We start from the raw sequence: 22,022 nt of genomic DNA, 5'->3' as shown, positions 1-22,022 counted from the left end.
CTGTAGCGGACGTCGAATTATCTGAACTTCTTCTGAAGTATCTAGCTGTAACTGTTAAAGCAACATCCCGAGTACAAGCATAGTAGGCTAGTGGGGATGATCTGAAAATGATACCTTAGTTTTCTGCTAGTATGAGTTTATTGCAAAGTAAAAACAAACTTCCTGATCGAAAACTTTGCAGCCAAATAATGCTTTGATAACAAACAGAATACAATGAACTGAATTGAAATCACTAAACTACATCCATAACTGAACTGACACTGTGACTTTCAAGAAAAGACTGAAATTAACACACCACCCTATGACTGAGCAAAACCCAGACTGATTTTAGTTTAATGCTGTCACCAAACTTTTTTTTCTGAGGGCCGGATTGCTGCGAGATTAACAGCTGCGGCCGGATGTAAATTGCGAAAAGATATAGACCTACGACTATTTAAAATCTCCATTGACTTGAATTGAGCACAATAAATAACAAAGTCAGCGGTGGAATAGCAAAGTTGTTATGAAAATTGAAAGGTTGCTGGAAAAGTTATCCCCTGCTGTGATACACTAGAGGGCATCGTTCTCTTGAAAAAACATTACATTTTTCCAAATTTGGCCTAGGCTGTTCCCATTTATGGTGGCCTAACGATAAAAACAGAACACGTCACTCCTTTACAAAAAGATTAGTAACTTTTTTCCTTAACATTTGTAGTGCAGCTGTAATTTCCTCAGCACGTGGCGGGCCAGATGAAATGAGTTCGCGGCCGGTTCTGGCCCGCGGGCCGTAGCTTGGTGACCCCTGTGCTAGACGGTTGATTTAAACAAAGGAAAGTCAGTGTGATTAGAATGCTTCAAACAATGCAGCATGCAGCAGATGTAGGCTACAGCGCTAAAAAAATGTAAAACTACGTAGATGTGGATCAAACTACCGATTGCAAGAGAAGGCACAATTACTGTTAGTGTTTCAAATTACTAACAAACGCAGATTTCACAACGGCAATATGACGCAAGGACACTCAAGAAAAGCAGCAGGCGTAAGGTTACTTTTGGTCAGCACGTTACAGCAATGATAGCGTAACAAATGCATCAATTGTTGCGATTTGTTATAATTTATCGTTCCACACTTCACACCGATACCGACGAATAAATGCAAATAGAAAGCCAAAAAGCGCGGTCTCGCGCCAAATTAAAGTCTGAAAGTAGCCCAAAAAAGCGCAAGTCGCAAACCAACATTTTTTAGCGCCAAGCCCAACTAAAAGTAGCCCAATTGCAGATAAATCGCCCAATCTGACAACACTGAACCAAAGCACTTGCAAAACCGATAGTCGCTCCGAGGTCTGACTACAAGTGACGTCATAATCCGTGTGTTGCGCAATGCAATCCGCCATTACAGGAACGTGGCCAAAAATACAAGCGCGTGGAAAACCATGGTTTTGATAATTTTTACTGAGATAAATATAGCCTTAAAATGTAAGGGCGAGGTTGGTATTTATAGATTGAAACATGCTCTTTCAGATAAAGTGAGGTCAAAGTCATCGTGCAGTTGCACTTTAAATTTGGTACTACCCATTACTCGAAATCGATCACTGGGTAGAGGCAATAAATAAAGCTAAACTGAGCTTTCTCAGTTTGGACACTGTAAGTGTAAAAGGATGGCCTGCAGTTCAAGAGGCAATATTCGAAGAAACACAATTTCAAAAAAAAATAACAAAACTGCAAGATAAGTTTTGCACCCCCTTAAAAGCTGCGCCTTAATTCGTCTAATGAACGCGACGCCCTAGAATGGCGTTACGATAGATTCCATTTTGTCCAACTTCTCTTTGGCAGTCTTGTTTCAAGCAAGAAATTAAAAACAAATTTAATTTTAATGAAATTTGTAAAACATGCAGAAATTTCGGACTGAAATTTTCATCGAACTTGCTCAAGTTTTCGACAATTTGAAAAGTTTGCGGGTACGATCGCATCTCCTACTCTGACACGTATGGTAATGCGCAACGATGCTCTGAAGTCGTCAAAGTAGGAGTAGAGAACGCTGCTGGCCTTAGCAAGACGCTTAATACATTGTAGGCAACTCTTTGTTGCCACAATGGACACAGAAAGATTGGAAAGTGGCCTAAATTTTCTTTTTTGATTGGATAAACAACGCCATTCAAGAAAACAATGCACACAAAACTTTATTGCCATCGATAATTTATTTAAAAGTGTCTAAACTTCCTTAAAGTTAACGCTGAAAGAGTATATCAAATAGAAAGCCAATTAATATTTCTCTTAATTAAAAATGATTATTAAAACCGGCATGTAATAGAAGATTCAAAACTGCTGAATAATTCATGACTTATCATTTGAAAAACCACAAATATTAAATTCTCGACTGAAGCAGTGAAACACAATAGCATCGCGGCCGCGGGATCAACAATTAATTGTGAATTAATGACGCTAAATAATTTATTGTTGATGGGAAACGTTAAGGATAGGCTACCTAAATATCATAGCCTACAAGATGGTAATGGTAAAGATCAGAAACGTTCATAAAGCAAGCTTTGCAATAATAGGTGCAGTTTACTTAGCGGCTTGTCGATCTAGGTCTATGATGCATCTCCGGTAATATGTTTTTCAATCATAGCAGATAGTTTGTCTTTGTTTGCCCCAGCAAAGTCGTCAACTCTCTTTCCAGCTTTGTAAAAAACAAATGTCGGCATACATTGCACGTCACACTGCTCCGCGATGTCGGCAAACTCATCTACATCCACTTTTATGATGACAATTTTTTCTTCGTATTTTTCAGCAAGTTCCTCGAGTTTAGGAGTAATCATTTTGCAGGGACCACACCAACTGGCAAAAAAATCTACCAATACCAAAGCATCGTCATTTTTTATCAGATCATCATAATTGTCTTCAGTGGAGAATACAAGAATGCGAGACATTCTGTTTTTGTAGACGTTTTATAATATGAAATGTTAAATCTTTTAAGCAAAATCTTCATGGAAAGCCAGTGAAATTCTTAAAGAACAATCTTTTTAAGCAGGCCTAACCTGTAATTCAAAGAAAATGAAGGAGTGTACCAGCAAACATCTATAGGATTGGATCATGATACTAGAGAAGGATCCACAGAGAATACAAACTGATATGAATGAATTAACAAGTAAATAAAAAAAAAAAGTCTGAAATTAAAATTAGTCATAAAAATGAGTCCGAAATTAAAAATTAAATCCAGTCTCATTGTCTCACAACAATCACTCAAGTTTCAAATCATCATCTCAACCAACACTTCAAGACAACTTTCCACTTTCACTTTACTACGCTGAAGAGATCGGAAGATCGAAACACTGGCCTTTGTCCGTAGTTACTTTTCATAATGTCTTTTTGGACATTCGTTTTGGGTCAATACTTTTAAAGAAATAAAAGAGTCAAAATGCATGTAAATTTCACTCTGTGTGGAGCTACATGTACTTGAGAGTCTAACCTGTAATGTTTGATTTGTCGGTATTGGGTTTGTTAGCCTATAATCGAAACAACATCAATGTATATAACCTAGTGTATCTTGAAAGTAAATCAATAGGTTTACCGTAACTGACAAGTCATATGAAAAGGGCCAGTATGTATCCAAAGCGTTCTATTGCTGTTCCGACGAATAGCATTTTAGATGTTCTGGAAGAGTTAAAGCTGCACGACTTTGGGCAACAACTCTCTACAGCCAGGGTCGTTAAAAGAGCAATTTATCCCCTGCACTTATCAAATCCTTGTCCTTCAAAACGAAAATATCTCTTTAAAAAGAAAAATCTAAAAGTAAATACCAGACCATTAAGAAAATAGATGTTTTTTTTTCGTTTAAAAACAGGAGTTGTGTATGGGTTGGATAGTATAAATACATCTACACTATTGACAAATACAAGGTAGTTTCAAGCTCCTGAGTCTGTAAAATCATACCGGGCCGGAGTCCAAAGGTACCACCCCGTAAACGCCACTTGGATACGACTGACCCTAAATGCTTACTTGCGGTGAAAGTTGGTAGCACAGCCAACAAAATCGATGCTAGCTTTTGTTGTATTAACTAAGACAGAAGACGTAGTGAGAAGTTTTCCATTTGGCGTTTTGTAAAAACAATGAAATCCAGGTGAGTATGGTCATGGGACGAAAAGGAGCACCAGCACCATGCATTCCTTCATCTTGTGAGAATTGTCACATTTTTGGAAAACATTATCTAAAATCAGTTAGAAGCTGAGTTTACTGTACTGAGTCTTTAGCACGTTTTGTATCGTACACATACGCTATGAAATTGATTAAACTTCAAAATTAAATTCTTCACCGAGAATTTTTTTAAATTCAAATTCTACGCCGTAGACTTGCGGCGTAAACTTTTTGTTTACGCTAACGCTTACGGCCACATTTTTTTGGATAGTTGTCGCTTGAGGCTACGCCGTAAAGTTTTCGCGTTTTTTTAGCGTATAGCTTTAACGTATACTTTTTAATGTCTTTTTTTTTCGCTACAACACGCCAATATCTTCCAGCGCTGCAGCTGAAAGAATGTTTTTAATGGGCAAAGACATATTGAAACCAAAACGCGGCAAAATGTCAACTGAACACTTTCAGATGCTTGTGTTTCTTCGTGGAAATTCAAAATAAAACTTGTTTGTTTTCGAGTGGTTTATACCGTGTGAATGTTTGGCACCTAGCAAACAAGATGAGTTTACGCTAGTGTAAGCTATGCGCTGACGCCGCCAACTTTTTTTTACAAGTTACGTTGACGCATACGGCGTATGGTTTTTCGAACGTTTGCGTTTACGCTGACGGCGTCAATATTTTTTGTATACGCGTACATCACTGCATTTAGTGGATGGAATAATTTACAGAATACATTTACATAATTTACAATAATTTACAGCCTACAACTTCTACATATAGGCCTAGATAAAATTGCGTTGACTTTTCAGAGCGAGGATAAAGAAACATGCAAATTTCTGAATCCATTTAAGCTACACAGATATGTCACATAAAAAATTATCTGTTTGAAAACAAATAAGATAAAAATCTGCTTTGCGTTTAGGATCAAAACAAATGCTAAAAGAAAATGGACTGGCCTACACGGTGCTCGACTGCTCGTGCTAGACGAGAGATGATTAAAGCTTAGGCTACGACAAACTTACTTTCAGTCCACAGACCAGAGTCAGAAAAAATCTACGGCAATACGCAGTAAAAACTAACAGTCTACCATTTTCAATGTAATGTATCCTCGTCCAAAATTAACCACCAAATAAGTAGGCCTTTACTTGTCAATCTGAGCCTTTGGTAGCCATGCAAATTGGTGGGTTTTCTGGAAATTAGGGAATAAATCTACTGGAGAGTCCCCTAATTTTTGGACTTTCATAACTTTTGTAAAAGCAGAGCTGTAAAGTATACGACCGGACTACAACTTATTTTTTTAATTCAGTTTCACTAAAGTTGTGATTGAAATCGAAACGGCAACTTTCAAAAAAAGTTTTAGAGCGCAATACGGAGAACAAGGAACAATACTTTTAAAAAAAAGATTACAAACAAAATTTTATTGTTTATCGTTTTGTAAACGCGGAGGCGTTAAAAAAGGCCGACCTTAACAACTCCGACTTCGGACACGCCAGAATCCCTTCGATTCCATAGCCCTGAGAAAAAATAAATTTGTCACGCTTTTGTTGCAATGTAGGCCTATTGCGTTTTCGGTCTTGTTTGAAACAACTATTTCCTCTTCACAACTTTCAAATTATGGGTTTCCCGTAACCGAGAAAGGAATGCCGTCTTCAAACCTTTATTTGTTGGTTGTTAAAGTTATCAATTTTGCCAAATTAGCTTAAAAAGTGGTAAAAAACTGATCCTTGCTCCTCAGATTTGAAGTTTCTAAGCACATTCAATCTAAGCACATAAATATAAGCAACTGCTACGGTACCGTAAGCAAACCTACAGTAGAACTCGTGACTATTGTGACACTTGAAGGAAATTTCAAAAAAGTGTCACTATAGCCCAATCCCATCTGTAGTTCAAAAACGAGACTTCGGTACATATGCCACTGTAGCCGAATTCTACTGCACTTCCTAAATCGTTATCGAGCAGCGAGATTCATTCGCTTTGCCTCGACTGACTTTTAACTATATATTTTAACTCGACTGAAAATTTAACTACCGCAAACTTTTCTCGTTTATTGGAGGTTCAGTTCCCTAAGCCTAGCCCACGTCAAAAATCAAAATTAATGCTTGCAGTATGATGCATTTGTCTGTTAACTTGCTGCACCAGTTTTAAACTCGAAGAACCAGTGTTTCCAGATGTTGCTAAATGAATTTTCTCACCACAGCTTCACAAATTTCCCAATGAAAACTTCCTTCAACTACTTTATGTATCATCTCTGAACATAAGAAAAAAGTGTTTTCATCCTCCCACCTACAAGTTTTATAAGTGTACCAGTGCAAGCTTTACGTTCCAATTTTTCTTTCCAGATCCTTAAAATTTCACCAAATTTCAAATTTTGTCCCCAACAATCTTGAAATGTGGCAACATTGGGATAAGCAACAAAAGTTTCGTAGGTTGCTTGTATGACGCAACAATGAATTTAGGATGATTGACGAGGTAGGCTAAGTTTTCTCACGCCTGATCTGATTAAAAATATTTAATTAATTCTTTTATCCAGGGTAAACCAACTGAAACCAATAAAACCCTTACTCAATAACACTGCCGTATACTTAAGGTATTCGCAAGGTGTTCACTGAGAACTCAAACAAATCGAGGAAGTGTATTTCGCATATAGGCAATATTCGCATCTCTATCCAACTTTTACTTCATAAGTGTTTGAACTCTTTTTATTTGCTTATTTTCTTGCCTTTCAAAATCTTTATGAACTTGTTGTTTATGGTTGACTAACTTTGGGAATTTTCTTTTAGCTTTCAGGGTAAAATTTTCCTCTCTCTCAACTCTAAATATTTTCACCTTTTTTTCTTTATGAAAGTGGTTGTAAAGTCAACACCTTCGAGATTATAAAGAAGCTTTTCAAGTAAAATGAATCACTATTCTCAAAATGACCTTTAGGCCTACAGCCTGTTTCACCCCTTGCGGGATTGCCAAAAAGTGCTTATTAAGTAAAGTAAAGCAACCCTAACCCCATCAGTGCGTACTTTTGCACGATGTTGGGTGTTGGACCCCAGACTCGCTCGCTGCCAAGTATTTGCTACGAAGGACCCGACTTTTAAAAGATCGTTTTCGTTTTAATCTTTCTTTTTTTGATAAACCTCTGATGAATCTAAAATTTGTTTCTAAAAGTACCATTGGATATTAACAAGTTCGTTAGGCTACGTCGCATTGTTAGTTTAGGCTATGATTACGCTTTACATTTTTTGTCTTGGTGCTTGAACATGTCTTGGTCGGTATGGGAACTTGTGTAACTTTTGCATTAGGTTGTAGGAATGTAGGCTATATTACTTGCATATTTCAAACATGTAGCCTAAAAGCCTAACTATGTTTTTTGTTCCTGTTACTGACAAATAAACAATTGATTGATTGATTGGTGCAACTTGTGTGGCCGGCTGCAATGTTGTAATCAGTGATGTAGCCTACGCACATACAAAAAACATTGACGCTGTCAGCGTAAACGCAAACGTTCGAAAAAACAGACGCCGTTTGCGTCAACGCAACTTGTAAAAAAAGTTGGCGGCGTCAACATCAGCGCTTGTTTGCTAGGTGCCAAACATTCACACGGTATAAACCACTTGAAACAAACAAGTTTTATTTTGAATTTCCACGAAGAAACACATCATCTGAAAGTGTTCATCTGACATTTTGCTGTGTTTTAGTTCCAATATGTCTTTGCCCATTGAAAACATTCTTTCAACTGCAGCGCTGGAAGGTATTGGCGTGTTGTAGAGAAAAAAATACATTAAAAAAGTATGCGTTGACGCTATGCGCTAAAAAACTGCGAAAACTTTACGGCATAGCCTCAAGCGCAAACTATCCAAAAAAATGTGGCGCAACCGTTAGCGCAACCAAAAGTCTACGCCGCAAGTATGCGGCGTAGAATTTGCGGCGTATACGTACATCTCTGGTTGTAATGCAGGGCTACTCAACTGGCGGACCACGGTCCGAATCCGGACCTTCTGGGTGTTGGAGGTGGACCTGGAGGTGGACCTTGAGTGTTGGAGGTGGACCTTGAGTGGACCTTGAAACTAATGAACAAGTCATAAAAAAAGCCGGTCACATAATAAACGCCATAAGTTTTCGTGGGGCAACAATATTATGAATGCGGAATGGTAATTTTGCAAATCAAAGTTAACAAATAACTAATCAACATAATAAGAAATCGGTTTATAAGGAGAGGCCACAGAGACAAAAAACGTAGCAAATAATAGCCTTGTGAATTTGAATGAAAAATCATTTAAAATTCAGCCAGAGAACTGGGGAAGCGCTGCAAACTCACTCAGTGAAATCCGAGGATCGGAAGCTCAGGGAGTTTATCAGAGTGTTTTTGGCATTAAATGGCTAATTTTAACATTGAAAATTCCGATATTGTTGTTCCGATATAAATTTCGTTTGATTTTGCGTTGTTTGGAATTTTTTCAATTATTGCTGACTTTGCTGTAAACAGCCTTTGAAGCAGAAAGCAAAATACAAAGTTTGGAATTTTTTATGGTATTTTCATTTGATTTAATTATCTTGCCTACTGCACGTAAGCGGCAGTGTAACTCAATTGATAAAAGCATCCAACTGGTATCTGAAGGTGTAATTATAAGCACGGCGGTTACCTCAGTTGTTTGATTCTGAATCAAGAAGTTGAAGATTCGATACCCACTGCCGCTGTTGCGATTCTCTTCATGCATAACTTACAAAATGTTTTGTCCCTTTACAGTAGCCTATGTTATGTTCGATTTTTTGTCATGTTAATGAAAACAGTTCGTGCTGCATGGGATGGGGCAGCGCTAATCAAGAAAAAAAAATTATCGTTATCGGACATTATCGGCGATAATTTATCGTTTATCGTTATCGCTTAACTTTTTTTTGATTTATCGTTTATCGTTATCGCTTAGCTGAAAAATGAGTTATCGCGCCCAACATTGCCTATAGTATACCCTCTGGTTTTTAAAAGAGAGTGCCTATGCTATCCTGACTGATTCTTGACAACTAGCCTACTAACTAACTACTTAACCATTCGAGGACCAATTGTACACGGGTGTACCATGAACTTAATTCCGTTCTGCGAGTTTTATGCCTGAATGTTTTCATTTGAACTGCCCCTTATCTTTTATTGAAGGCTTACTCGTTAAAATAAAAAGTTGCCAAATTTGTAAAGAGGATAAAGATGTAGATTGCTCTCGGCAGGCTGTTTGGAATGTATTCATAAAAAAATAAACAATTTTGTAGATACCTCTCGTCCAATTTTGATCTTGATAATTCATGTTATGGTGAAATAAAGACTAAGTAGTATGTTGCAAGTTGTGTATTATTTATCATTTTGGTAAATCTGACAGTGTATAGCCTACCAGTGATTCCCAAACTGTGTGCCGCGGCACACTAGTGTGCCGCCACAGATTCTCGAGTATGCCGCGAATCTTTTTTGAATTTTGGAAAAGAACTGTATAAATATTTAAAATAAGGCATGCAGACATGCATATGCGACTTAACCCTATCTCAGTACGAGCTGTTTTCGTACTCGGAAAGTACGTCAAGGGCTATCTTAGCCCCGTACTAATTAATCGCTAATAACGGGAGCTATGAAAATCACAGAGCCAAAATATTTTACAAGATAGTAGCCATGTGTATTGTGCGCATAGAAATTAAATTTTTTCCAACAAATTTTAATGAAATAAAGTGTTTGAGATGAAAAAACGTCAGGAAGTCGGTTTTCATTCTAATTTCCAGAAAATAGCTTCAAAATTTACGTAAGTGCGCTGCGAGCGTTTTATAATTATTTTAGTGTGCCACAAGCTGAAAAAGTTTGGGAACCACTGGTATATACCCTGTGCTTTTAGGATGGAAGACAATCTTCCATCATTCCACGCCAATTCCATCGCTTTATCAAGACACAAGACAGACTTTATCATCGCTTTACCAAGACAAATTATTTCTAACGATTTATCAAGACATGCAAAATATCACGTTGCTTGATGAAATGATTTGAACGATACGAAAAATCTCACAACAGAGAAACTTGGCGTCTCATTGCCTCCAATACTCGACGAGAGGAAGGAACTTAGTGATGATGACGTGACCACTGACCAAGTGGCACCTTCTTACATCTGTCACTGCTTTGATACATGTAAGCCTAATTAGTCCATTGCTGTGATCATTTTCACTGTAGTGAATTTATTTTATGGCTGACATACTTTCAACCAACTCGCAGTTTTTACGGCCATTTTGGTCGTGTGTTCTTGCGACCCTGTAGCAACCTTTTCGCGCCCGGTAGTTGGGGACCCCTGCATTAGGCTACAACAAAAAACTACATGTTTTCATGTTCATTGCTTCATTGGCTGGACTAAACATAAGCTGTGTACAAAAATGTGTCACAATGCAGCATTAATGATGTTTGTTACATCATCATCAACATCGGTACTTTTTGGTTTTTTGAATTGAGAAGATGGGTCATGTCAAAATTTTCTTGGCAAAAGAAGATGTATTTTAGCAACTACATTGGTACGGTATTTGATAAAATATTAGTGTTTGTAGAATATGGAATAGACGTAATAAAGACGATCGCTGGCTACAGGCAGATTCATTACAACTTCGGTAGGTTTTGTTGAGTCGAGGAAGTCAAAGATCCGGTACCGGTAGCCTACTGTGTCAGTACTTTTTCATTTTTTTTTGCTTTGGGAAAAAGTAAGGGAATGGCAATGAAACTATGTTCTACCAAAGGTAATATTAGAAATGTACCATATCTCGACTGTGCTCATTAGAACCTTTTTGGTTTTTAACCTAAATTTTTGATAAAACCTAAATTTTAGTGTTTGTTAAATTTGATTTTGTATTGATAACTATGTCTTAGTGCAGCTCTGAGAAACGGGCAGTAGATTATATCATCAACAAATGCACCCAGGGACGTAATTTTTTGTCCACTAAATGGAGGAAAGAGTTCGCTTACAAGTATCAGATCATGAGACAAAAGATTGATTGCGTATTAATAGCTTCTCAGTATAAACATGAGCATCCTGAAATGGTACAAGGACCCCAGTGGTTCAAATGAAGAAGATTGAATGTCTTATCAATTCTGTGGATACGCAAGAATAAATTGATCGTTCAATGTCATAGTATAAAAATCATCTTGAAATTTTTAATCATGTTTCACTTTTTTTGGACCAGCTAGTTGAGGCTATTAATTATTATTATCATCACTCATCAGTGATTTGGCTGCTTGAAACAGAAATACCGTAACCCATCTGGTTATAGCCTATTTCGATACTTAGTTTTGCCTTGACTTTTCCAGCGATCAAGTTGAGATAAACTTGAGAAAACCTAGAAACGTTGCTCTGAGTACAAAGTGCATTAGTTAGTTCATAAAAATTATTGAGTTCACATAGAGGTAGCCGACTAAGGTGTTTTAGTCTGTTTTTTTTTGTGGCCGCACAATTATTACAGCACTAGTAATTTAATTTCGCAGATCAGTTAGTTTAGCCCAGTGGTTCTCAACTTTTTAACATTGGGGGACCGGCAAAATTTTTAAAAAATTTTCGGGGACCAGCAACCAAAGATCGTAGTGAATAAAGTAAATATTTGTATCGTTTTGTTAACCAAAGTTGTCGTTGCGCACCATAATGCAAGGTTTTAGCATATGATTTGTATTCAGAACAAAAATTGGAATAAAACGGCAATCAAATCAACTCAAACAGAAAAATGTCAATCCATTTGCATACAAAATCAATGTCAGTGGGAAATTTGCTACTGTTACGCTGCCAGTAGCCTATGTGGGGAAAACGAGATATCAAAGAAGTTTCTAAAACACCTTGCTCTGTTTTGGCATCCAAGCGATTTCTTTGCGTCGTTTTAATTAAAGGTAGGGATGAAAAAGAATTGTTGTTTCTAAATAGCTAGTTGAAACAATTACAATCAAATCGATTGTTTTGAAAGTTAGGCACGAATTCGTTTGCAAGAGATAACTCGAAGTGTGACAATAATGATTTTCGAATCTGGACTGCAAAGTAAAAGCACAACATATTGTAATTCAATCAGACTATCTTTTTCATGAAGATTAAGGTCGCATGTGTTGACATCATCGATGCATGGATTGTTTATCCAAAAGTTTCCATGTCGAGGATCTTCATGTTAAGCAAAATGATCGTCAAAAATGTTAGTCAACTCTTTCAAGGGTTGACTCACAATGCTTAGCACCTCTTTTTACTTTTTTCACCACTCATTTCACCAGCATTTTCCACAGCAAATCGGCTTGTCTTCATTCCATTCCGAAGCGCTATTTTCCGCATAGTCTTTGAAAAACGAGATCTTTGCTTTCTCTAACTCCGGTTCTGGCAAATTTCTATTGCAGGCCTGACTTTATCCCGGAACTTGAAATTTATCTAATTCCAATTTTCGTCTCCAACGACTTTGAAATTTTTCAAAGTCAAAGACAAAATTCCCTATTTGGTTATGTGTTTCTGTGTTTCAAAACTTTTGAAAACTACACGCAATTTGTCACAAAAACATTATCAACAGCACAGAATTAGGTTATCAAAAAGTTCAACTTTATTATCAAACAATTTTACGTGGAGATATGTCAGTTTTACAGCTGTGCATGTTTCACAGTGCGATCACAATTTTACAATATGATAATGACTTCACATTGAAATAAGCTTTGCAGAAAGTAAGATGTTCTGCGCACCGGCAAAAAAATTACACGGACCGGCACCGGTCCGTGGACCAGCGGTTGAGAACCACTGGTTTAGCCTACAAAGAATTTTAACTGAATGTACGTTTTTTTTTATAGTTTGTCAATTTGCCGAAATTTTATGACGTACTAATTTAAGGCAATTTTAAAGATACTATATTCACCAACTTACCTAAGTGCTTTGAAGAGTTATGGCAAACATCCATACAGTGCACGAAGTCGTAGATGAAGAAGACTATCAGCAACGTCTTGTAGATGCAGGGAATAATTTAGTGATGGTGGACTTCTATGCACAATGGTGTGGACCATGCAGGACAATAGATCCACTTCTGAAGGACGTCGTTGCCAAATACAATGGAAAACTGGTCATTTTAAAAGTTGATGTAGACAAGCAAACGGAGCTGGTCATGAATGCTGAGATTAACTGCATGCCGACCTTTTATTTCTACAAAAATGGGCAAAAAATCCAAGAATTTTCCGGGGCAAAAAAAGAAAAACTGTTTGAATTGGTTGAAGAACTTATCTCAGGAAACGAGTCTGCCTAAAGCAGCTCGTAACGTTTTACAAAGAGTATAATTTACCCTCCACTATAATTCTACTGTTTATTGCAGTTTTGTGTCATCCAGATTTTTTTTTCAGTTCTCAGCCATCTACAATACATGCATCAGTTATAGCTTATGCCTCGCAATTTAAAGTTGTGTGTGTGTGCGTGTAGGCCTATGCGTGTGTGTGTATCGTATCCAGACTTACGCCCAGTGGTTGAAGAATTAGATTAATTAGACTGGAAGGCAAGGAAGACAATCTTCGAGTCCACCTTTAGGCATGTCTTAAAGTGTCTGGTGTGAAAGACACAGCCGCATGCTCTTGAGCGGTGTCAGACCGGCGCCCTTTCGATTGCCGTTCCAGGGCTCTTACCACTCGGCTATGCAGCCGACGATTCAAAATTGATGCTATAGAACAGGGGTGGAAAACAGATTACGAAATATAATTGGTGACGCAAAAGCTTCGATTTCAATGCAATACAAAAAAACGTGGTAAAATATTGCCTATGCAAGTTAGGTTTACACAATTTTTTTTGGAGAAGACGCATTTACATATATTTTGCATCTAGTTTGTCTGCCTTTGAAATAGCCAAAATATCATTTTGTGCTGGTGCTGGAAACTTGAGAAACATCTGTTAACTCTTATTATGTAACTACTCTGCTCAGAGAAGCTATTTTTGCATCTTACGCCACTAAAAATGTTTGGTTTTTTGCCTTTTCAAAGAGCACTCATCTTCATCGCAACTACCCTGCTAGTATTTTCAGCCAGGGCTGTGGAGTCGGAGAGATTTTGACGTGTTAGGCGTCGACCAGTTATAAACCGATGAGTGGAAGTCATATATTAGTTCGTCCGGTATTTTCGTTATGCATTTTCAGTAAGCGCAGTCGCTACGTTACTCCTGGTATAACTTTTGAGCGTGTGATAAAGTTTAAGAACATTTATTGACAACAAGAAATTGCATGAACACGAAGTCACTTGAACGTTCGATGGCTTTACTTTTAACATCTGGATTGTGTAAATTCAAAAACAGTTTTGAATGACCTCGAAGTTTCTCACTCCAGCGGATTTCCCACTTCTGCTATAGAAATATGTAGTTTTGACGTATTGAAGGCTCAATGGCATAACCAATAAGCAAGTAAAAGCTTGCAATAGCATATCAGTTCTATTTTCATAGCGCCCGCTTTTTAACGTATAGTAGAAATTTGATGATATTTTTCACTTTATTCAATACTGTGTTGGCGAAATGTTGTATTTTGGCATCTGTTACTGCACCGTTCTTCTATTATCATCATTAGTTTTTTTTTAATTCTATGCTTTATTTTATAGTATTGACAGTGTAGCTGAGGGTACATCATTGAAGCAGTTCAACTGCTTTTTTTATTTCAAAACTATTCCTCCAATTTCTTTCCATTATTGTTGAATTTTTTGCTTGATTTGCGCAGCAAAAGATTTATTTGAAAAGAATCGAAATTTTAAGCTGACCTACATTATTATAACTTGATGCAGTGTTATGAAGCTAACAGCGTAGTGATATGTGGAGTTTTTCTGCTTGAAGATTGCGTGAAATGTATTCTTGTGCATATGCAAACTATGTGAAAACTAGTCAACGTTTATCTTTTTGCCGAGGCTAAAGTTCACTGCCTAGATATTCTGACAAAGAAAATTTTTTTATTATTATTATTTTATTTTATGACGAGGAAACTGAGAACATTAATATCGTTGCTTTTTAGTGATGTAACGTATTTCGAACACTTACACCGTGTTAGCAAATTTTATTAATTATAGTTTTTGTTTAATATATTTTTAAACCATGGCTGCTTGGGGATATGGTCTGATGTGATTTGTCACATTTTGCTTTCTTTTGTAAGTTCTGCTGACCAATAGCAATAGTCTTAATTGTTAACAGGGGATCGAGTGGTAGGGGAAGGGCGGGACTTACGAGCCGATTTTTACAAAATCTCATATATTTTTCGTTTTGTGTCTAAGATTCGTCTCAAAGTTTACATATATATTCCTACCTACAGCCTCCATACTTTTATGGATTTTAAGCATGTTCTGGTGGAAGCGGAAGTTCCTAGAGCGAAAGATGTAGCGTCCTCCAAAGTGGTTCACACGACCTGCAAGTGAGGGTCCTACGACCATATGTGGAGGGTCCTCTAAGCCGCTTGAAAAACACATGCAGTATTTTCGATTTTCCATTTATTTAACAGTTTTATGTTGTGCTGTTGTCATGCTACTGCATTGCAAGAAATGTCAAATTGGAAACACTAAATGTATGCGCTCATCGGAAAATCTCTCTGTTAAGAACACAGATGATTTTACTATCAGCACAAAACAGTCCGTGTACAAAGTTTAATTCGCAATCAGCAACTTGGACAACCATGACTGTACTTCATCACCACAAACTTGTTTATTCAAAATTGGACATAGACATGTCAACAGGCATAGGCGTCGATTTTTTCTTAGAAGAAAGGAATTCTGGGTGGGCGAGAGTTGTCAAACAGATTTCATTGAATGTGTAAAAATATTCTGTGTTGTCTGGGAAAGGTATGAGAAAATGTGGTATCGAGATTTTTTTCAAATACGATTTTCTTACATTTTACTTCGTGGTGATGCTTTAGCGCGTATACCCCTGGGGATCCACAGAATGAATCAGATTTGTGAAAGCAGAAGTCGGTTAAATTGATAAACTCTTCAAAATGTGACACATCCGACCTATTTCAAGGTGGCCGAACATAAACTTAAAAAAATGTTTCGTGTTTAGTATCACTTTTAACCGAAATTGACATGTTTATTTGTAGCTTATTTAGCTGAAGTATTTGTTGCAACAACTTTTTGTTGTAGATTTGGTTTCTAAAATTGAATTTTCGAAATAAGCTTTCTGGTGCATTGGATCGTATCGCTGTTATGAACTCCGAAGTAGCTGCTGACAAAGACAATGGACTTCAAAATGTGCTGTCAGATAATAGCCGACCTGGTATTGACAATAACGGCATCCAAACGTTTTATGACGACAGATTTTCCAGTGAGAATTTTGACAAAAGCGATATTTTGAATGACCGTTCGGTTATTCGAACGGGGTCTGCAAAGACTTCGGGCCTTGAGCAGGCTGTCGAGAAGATCGTCAGCGCTTTACTCTTCGGAGGACAACCAGAAAAAGACTCCGATTCGATTTCGATTGACAGCGACGTGACGGTGACCGACCTAGAAATCTTCCAATCCATGCATTCTCAAACCAAAAACACTCTTGGACAAACCAGTTCAAGAGCGGATAATTTGAAATCCAAATCAGCAGTAAAAAGTAGAAGCAAAACAATGTATGAAGATGCGTCTCCAATACTTTCACAGATGATTGACAATACAGCATCAAAAAAAGCATCCTCAAGCTACAAAGATGTTGTATCTGGTATAAACGAAAACAAAAAATTAAAGTCTGAAAAACATAAAGGCACCACTGGAGACAGAACTGATCTTGTCTACGATTCTTTGGAAGGCGCTGTGGCAGATATCGTTAAAGGTATTGTATCTAGTGAATCTGCATTAAGTTTTGAATCAACAGATAGCTACGTACACACTCGTGAAAGTATTCTAAGGCGTAGTGGTAGCGTTTATGAAGAGCCAATGCATGAAAGCCTAGTTAGACCGCTTAATGTGGGCATCATTATCGAGGAAGAGTCTGTATATGCAAACTCGCCATCTAATAATGAAGTTAACAATGCAGAGTTTCAGAAAAATTCACTTTTGTTGGAGAAAAAAAACAAGCCTAGAAGATCTGTCAGTCAAAAAATTCCTTCTGATAGCGAAAGACTGGAGAGTGAAGACGTGATATACAGAAAAAATCAGGAAACGCGTCGAGACTCTGCGGGGGAAAATCCTCCAACTTTTCAAGATCCTTCTCTGGATAAGTACAAGGATGAGAACAACTCCTCGGGTCCAAAAAACAACGCTTTAACGGAACAAATGGCCAATCCTTCTTTAATGCAACCCATGATATATTTACCATATTACGAGCTTGAAAATATGATTGTCAAAGTCTTAGGTAACATCGTGTATGGGAATAATCCACCCACGTTTGTTCATTCAGAAAATCTTGGCGTACCCAGCAGCAATATAGCAAGAGGTAAACAAAAATATTTGCCTAACGTTCACACTGGACAAGGTAAAATCTTGCCACAAATTGGCTCAACTCAAAGCAGATTGAATTACCAACCACAAGTATTGAAAAGTTCAGAAGGAAGTATTGAAGATAAAACGAAAAGAAGGGCAAGCGTTGGAACGACATCTCATTCATTACTTAGTCAAAGCACCTTTCACAAAACGATTTCAAACAATAACATCAGCTCAGATTTGAACTCATCCTTCTCAGTACAGCAAAGCCGGACAGCCACTGTAAATATGCCAAGTGCAACAGGGTACACGATTAAGGATAGCCTTCCTAAACTCACTCACCCAGTCAAGATATCAAGCATAAAAAGCTCAAAAAGAGATGAACGAAAAACTCTCAATTCGGAAGGCGTTCATAGTACAGTAAACGTCGGTCATGTCATTCAACAAGCAAATCTCAAAACTAACACCTCAAACCTCGATACTCCACCACCTCAAGGAAGACTACCAACATCAATGGTATCAAGAAAAGTCCAGACAGATGCATTTGATAATCCGCTGCCGCCTGAGTTAAGAAATATATCTTCAACATCTTACACCGGCAATAAGCAGTCTGTGAGAAAACGCAGTGTCAGCACCGCAATGGAAGATTACACCACGCAAAGCGACCAGCAAATTTCCCCAAGTTGGTATCGAGGTTTAGTGCACGAAAACTCCCCTTTGATGTCCGAAGCAGAAATATCTGAGGCGAAGTTAAGTGTGGACGCAGCTTCAAATCAAGGCAAATCTGCTGATAAAAACATAATTGACAGTTTACTTGTTCGTGTGAAAGTGAATTGTCCTACCGAGCCTGTTCGTATTGCAGCAGCTGATATTTCACCATGTCTGAGCGATGTGAATGTAACACCTCCAACTCCGTATTCTTCAGCTGTCGTGCAAAACCTTTACTCTTCCAAAGAAGATTATAATACCTTTATAGAAGAAACAATGCCTGATCTCACTCCTGAAAATTCTAACCTTTCTCTAGAAAACGAGATTGAGGTTCACGTTGAAGGCCAGCCGGATACCCTTATAGAAGAAACAATGCCTGATCTCACTCCTGAAAGTTCTAACCTTTCTCTAGAAAACGAGATTGAGGTTCACGTTGAAGGCCAGCCGGATAGATTCGGCGAAAGCGAGTTCTGTTCTTTTGCTTTAATCCAGAGTCCCCCACCGCAAAGTGATCACGATTTGCATGCCCATCCATCAACTTCTTCCATCAAACAAGCAGTTTTAACATCATCGGAAGAGCAATCAGTTGCCAGTGAACCGGATCTTTTCAATCTCTTCGTTAATGCTCTTTCTTGTGAGGAAAAAACTGAGGAGAATGAAGAAAAAAGTGAAGAAAAGTATGAAACGACCCTATAAAAGCACGATATACAACTTATTATAATAGTGAGTCACACAAAATGTTATTTTAATCAAATTTAACTTTAGCCTATCTTATAAAGACAAGAAATTTGATTCTTCTGAACAGAGGTGGATTTGTAAAAACTTCATATTTTTAACGTTTTCAGTTAAAACTAAAGAGCGAAATAATTCAGATCTGCCCAAAAGAAATAAAGTAATAAAATATTTACAATCTTGGTCTACAATAAGCCTACTCATCCGGAGAGAGATAATTGTGGCAATATGCTGCCTTCATGGTAGGGGATGACTAACTTCATGGATACGGCCTGATTTGTCACATTCTGCAGATTTTTCCAGGTTTTGGAAACTGTCTGAATGAAATGTTTTAAAGATAATATTTAACGTATTTTGTACTGTCTTCCCCAGATCACAAATTGGGTTTTAACACCACCAGACTTTGAAAAACGACTGTTAGCCGCTTGGTAACCTGATTGAACGTTCTTTAACTTAGCCAACTTTTTCTCCTTTTTTACTGCTGTACCAAGGCAACAAAAAGCTTTAATATCATCAGGAGTCAGCAAAGAAATCTTTAAGAGAATTTCAGTTAGACAGTCCGCTCAGTGCTTACGCACCCGGCTCAAGATCATGCGACGCTGGTTCGACTCTCGGGGTGTGCGCTTGAGCAACACATTGCAGGACTGTTCTCCATTCAGCGGCAACTAGTAAATGGGATAATTCTCCAGCAAGAACACTTTAACAATCGAAAACTTCACTCTGCCAATCTCGGTAACCGGCCTTGCGTCAAGAGCCTCTACAGTCTACAAGCATGCGAAACTACCAGGAATAAGCTATCAAGGCTTCGTCAGTCCGAGGATAAAAATTCAAAACCAACCAACAGTAGATCTAGTCAAAATGTGACAAATCAGGCCGCACCTCCAGGTAGTAATGCCAGCTTTGCTCGAATAGATTTGATTTTCACTGAACAGATTCGCCTATCTTGATATAGATTATATTTGCGTTTTTAGTTGAACGTTTTTGATGTCTACGATTCAAGAGGATTCAAAAGAAGTGGAAGGAAATAAGCAATCTTCTAGTTAGGTTATGTATCTGGTTCTTGTGAGCTTCAAGAAACTCCATGAAAGTATTGAGACTTTGTTTTCGTGAGCCACAGAAAAGTTTAACTTTTAGATCTATTTATTTTAAACTCTAGCCTATATTCCGAGTGACATTTCTTAGCTCTCGTTTATTGAAAATTTCAAGACAGTCTCTTGCCAGGACCATTTTCGTTCCATTGACCACTGCCACATTTTGGAAGTCGTCAATTTCCACACATCTTCAACTGCAAACGACACTGTATGTTTTAAGATATTTCAATTTTTGATCAATGTTTTTTGAATAAAATTATATTTGTTTATTTTTGATACGTTCTGTGCAGAGTGAATCTCATATCAAAGCTCTCAACTTCTCGGATAGAAAATAGGAATAGCGTAATATAGGCGGCAGTCTTTCGTGGATTGCAAAGCAGCCGTAAAACATTAGCAAAATAACAACAGTCAATTGTACCAACAATGTCCAACTTACGTTCTTGTTAAGCCTTACCTCTTTTATCTACAGTAGTAGCATCCAACATGTCGGCTAGAGCAGGCCATGTTATATTCGCCACTTTATAACCTATAAATGTCCTCCTTATTTAGTCTGGAAGAATTTAGGTTAAAACCAACTGCTTCGACTATTACAGAATTTCCAGATATGCGGTACGAAAACTACGATATGGCAACCGTCTTTTGATGAAAATTCTAAACTTGTGTTGACAAATATTTTCTTTTGCTTCCACTTAAACGTATTCGCGAAATACACTACAGGTGTCCATATCCAGTACTTTCACAATGCAAAGTCACAAAAACAAATGCATTTTTATTCATGAACGATTCAAACAGTTATTGGAAGCAACGGTCCAAATGCAGCTACTACCAAACACAAAAAGCAAAAACTGAGGTACAAGTCAACAATAAGCTGACAACGTATGATGCGAAGAGGTATACGTGGTTGTCACACTTAGTCGGAGTCCACAACAACGCAACAAAAACCATTTATTGAAAGAAACAGCGATTGTTGTACATCATTTTCATGCAAGGGCTGAAAACGCTATACTTTGGGGTGTTTCTGTGTCAAGTATAAGCTTTTGTTGCAATGAGATGGACTTCGTCTAAGTTACAGAAAGTGGTTTGGTAAATGCCAATTCGCATTTCCAGACTTTTGACACTTTCTGATGACGAAAAAATTTCGAAAATAACATTGGCTAATAACAGTTTGACAAACCCAATGAAAACACTTTATTTACATAATATTTTGAAATTGACCTCGTCACACTGGAGATATAATACATAGGGTATTGGATTATTGTTTAGACTTTGTTGTATCAAACTTTTAATAACAAACCAAAAGAACAGCAGCTAATCATAGGAATAACTTATAGACGAGTACTCAGCCAGAAAATTTGTCCAAAAAAAAAAAAAATACTGAATTGCAGGCCGGGTACACATACTGGCTAAAATATCATTAATAGTGGGAATCAAGAATAAAAATGAAATAACCAATGGATCAGTGATGACAGCGGCAAAAAGGCAGTATGGGTTACAGCTTTACATAAAATGAAGTGAATTTGCAACTTTTCAAATGAAATTTTGTTTCTATATACAAACAAACTTGAGGTCTATCTAATAACAAACTGACTTACAATTTAAGTTTGATATGTCTTACATCCGCATCATCTCCAGCGACTATACCAAGGCAATACCACACGCAAAGCTGAGAACAAATAGACTACACAAGTGCTTCCCAACCGGTGGGTCGCGAAGCATTTCTAAATGTTACTGAATGTTGAAATTTTCTAAATAATACCGACATTACTATGGATCTCACAAGCCGCAGTTTGGTCTTTAACAGTCCTGTGCCTTCGCCATCCCTACTCTTATCTTCACTTCATTTGTTGACTTTCCCTTTTCATGAATTGTGCACCCTGTTTTCTATTAGACTAGAAAATTATTGCATTATAATTACGTAACAATTATGCAACAATTAGATGTGTTGTGTCGCATTAACTATTTCAGTGCGTACGCCAGAAGTAAAGATGTCATAATAAAGATGTCATATCTCATTGTGGGTCGCACAATAAAACTTGCAT

At 37.5% G+C, this 22,022-nt stretch overlaps 2 protein-coding genes and 1 pseudogene across 6 annotated transcripts; 2 read left to right on the top strand and 1 right to left on the bottom strand.

Moving 5' to 3' along the window:
* Window positions 1-2,567: 2,567 nt before the first annotated feature.
* Window positions 2,568-2,906, bottom strand: LOC145771833 (thioredoxin-2-like). Its single transcript, XM_082583565.1, has one exon. The coding sequence runs from the start codon at window positions 2,904-2,906 to the stop codon at window positions 2,568-2,570; it is 339 nt and encodes a 112-aa protein (XP_082439691.1).
* A 7,845-nt stretch (window positions 2,907-10,751) lies between these two features.
* LOC145771783 (uncharacterized) lies at window positions 10,752-20,252 on the top strand. Of its 5 annotated transcripts, none has more exons than XM_082583514.1 (3): window positions 10,752-10,839; window positions 16,223-18,883; window positions 19,864-20,252. In XM_082583514.1, exon 2 carries the CDS (start codon window positions 16,253-16,255, stop codon window positions 18,854-18,856), a length of 2,604 nt encoding a protein of 867 aa, XP_082439640.1. In that variant the 5' UTR covers window positions 10,752-10,839; window positions 16,223-16,252; the 3' UTR covers window positions 18,857-18,883; window positions 19,864-20,252. The 5 variants fall into 5 exon arrangements, with proteins under 5 accessions (XP_082439640.1, XP_082439639.1, XP_082439642.1 ...); XM_082583513.1 differs by lacking the exon at window positions 10,752-10,839 and adding an exon at window positions 11,958-11,974 and having other exon boundaries at window positions 16,190-18,883; XM_082583516.1 differs by lacking the exon at window positions 10,752-10,839 and having other exon boundaries at window positions 13,343-18,490; window positions 18,587-18,883.
* Window positions 12,994-13,347, top strand: LOC145771832 (thioredoxin pseudogene; annotated as a pseudogene).
* Window positions 20,253-22,022: the final 1,770 nt, after the last annotated feature.

This window comes from Aplidium turbinatum, chromosome 6, assembly GCF_918807975.1.
Source record: "Aplidium turbinatum chromosome 6, kaAplTurb1.1, whole genome shotgun sequence".
Classification (NCBI taxonomy): domain Eukaryota; kingdom Metazoa; phylum Chordata; class Ascidiacea; order Aplousobranchia; family Polyclinidae; genus Aplidium; species Aplidium turbinatum.
The sequence above is the reverse complement of the archived record's forward strand: the minus strand, read 5'-3'. Positions and strand labels throughout refer to the sequence as shown.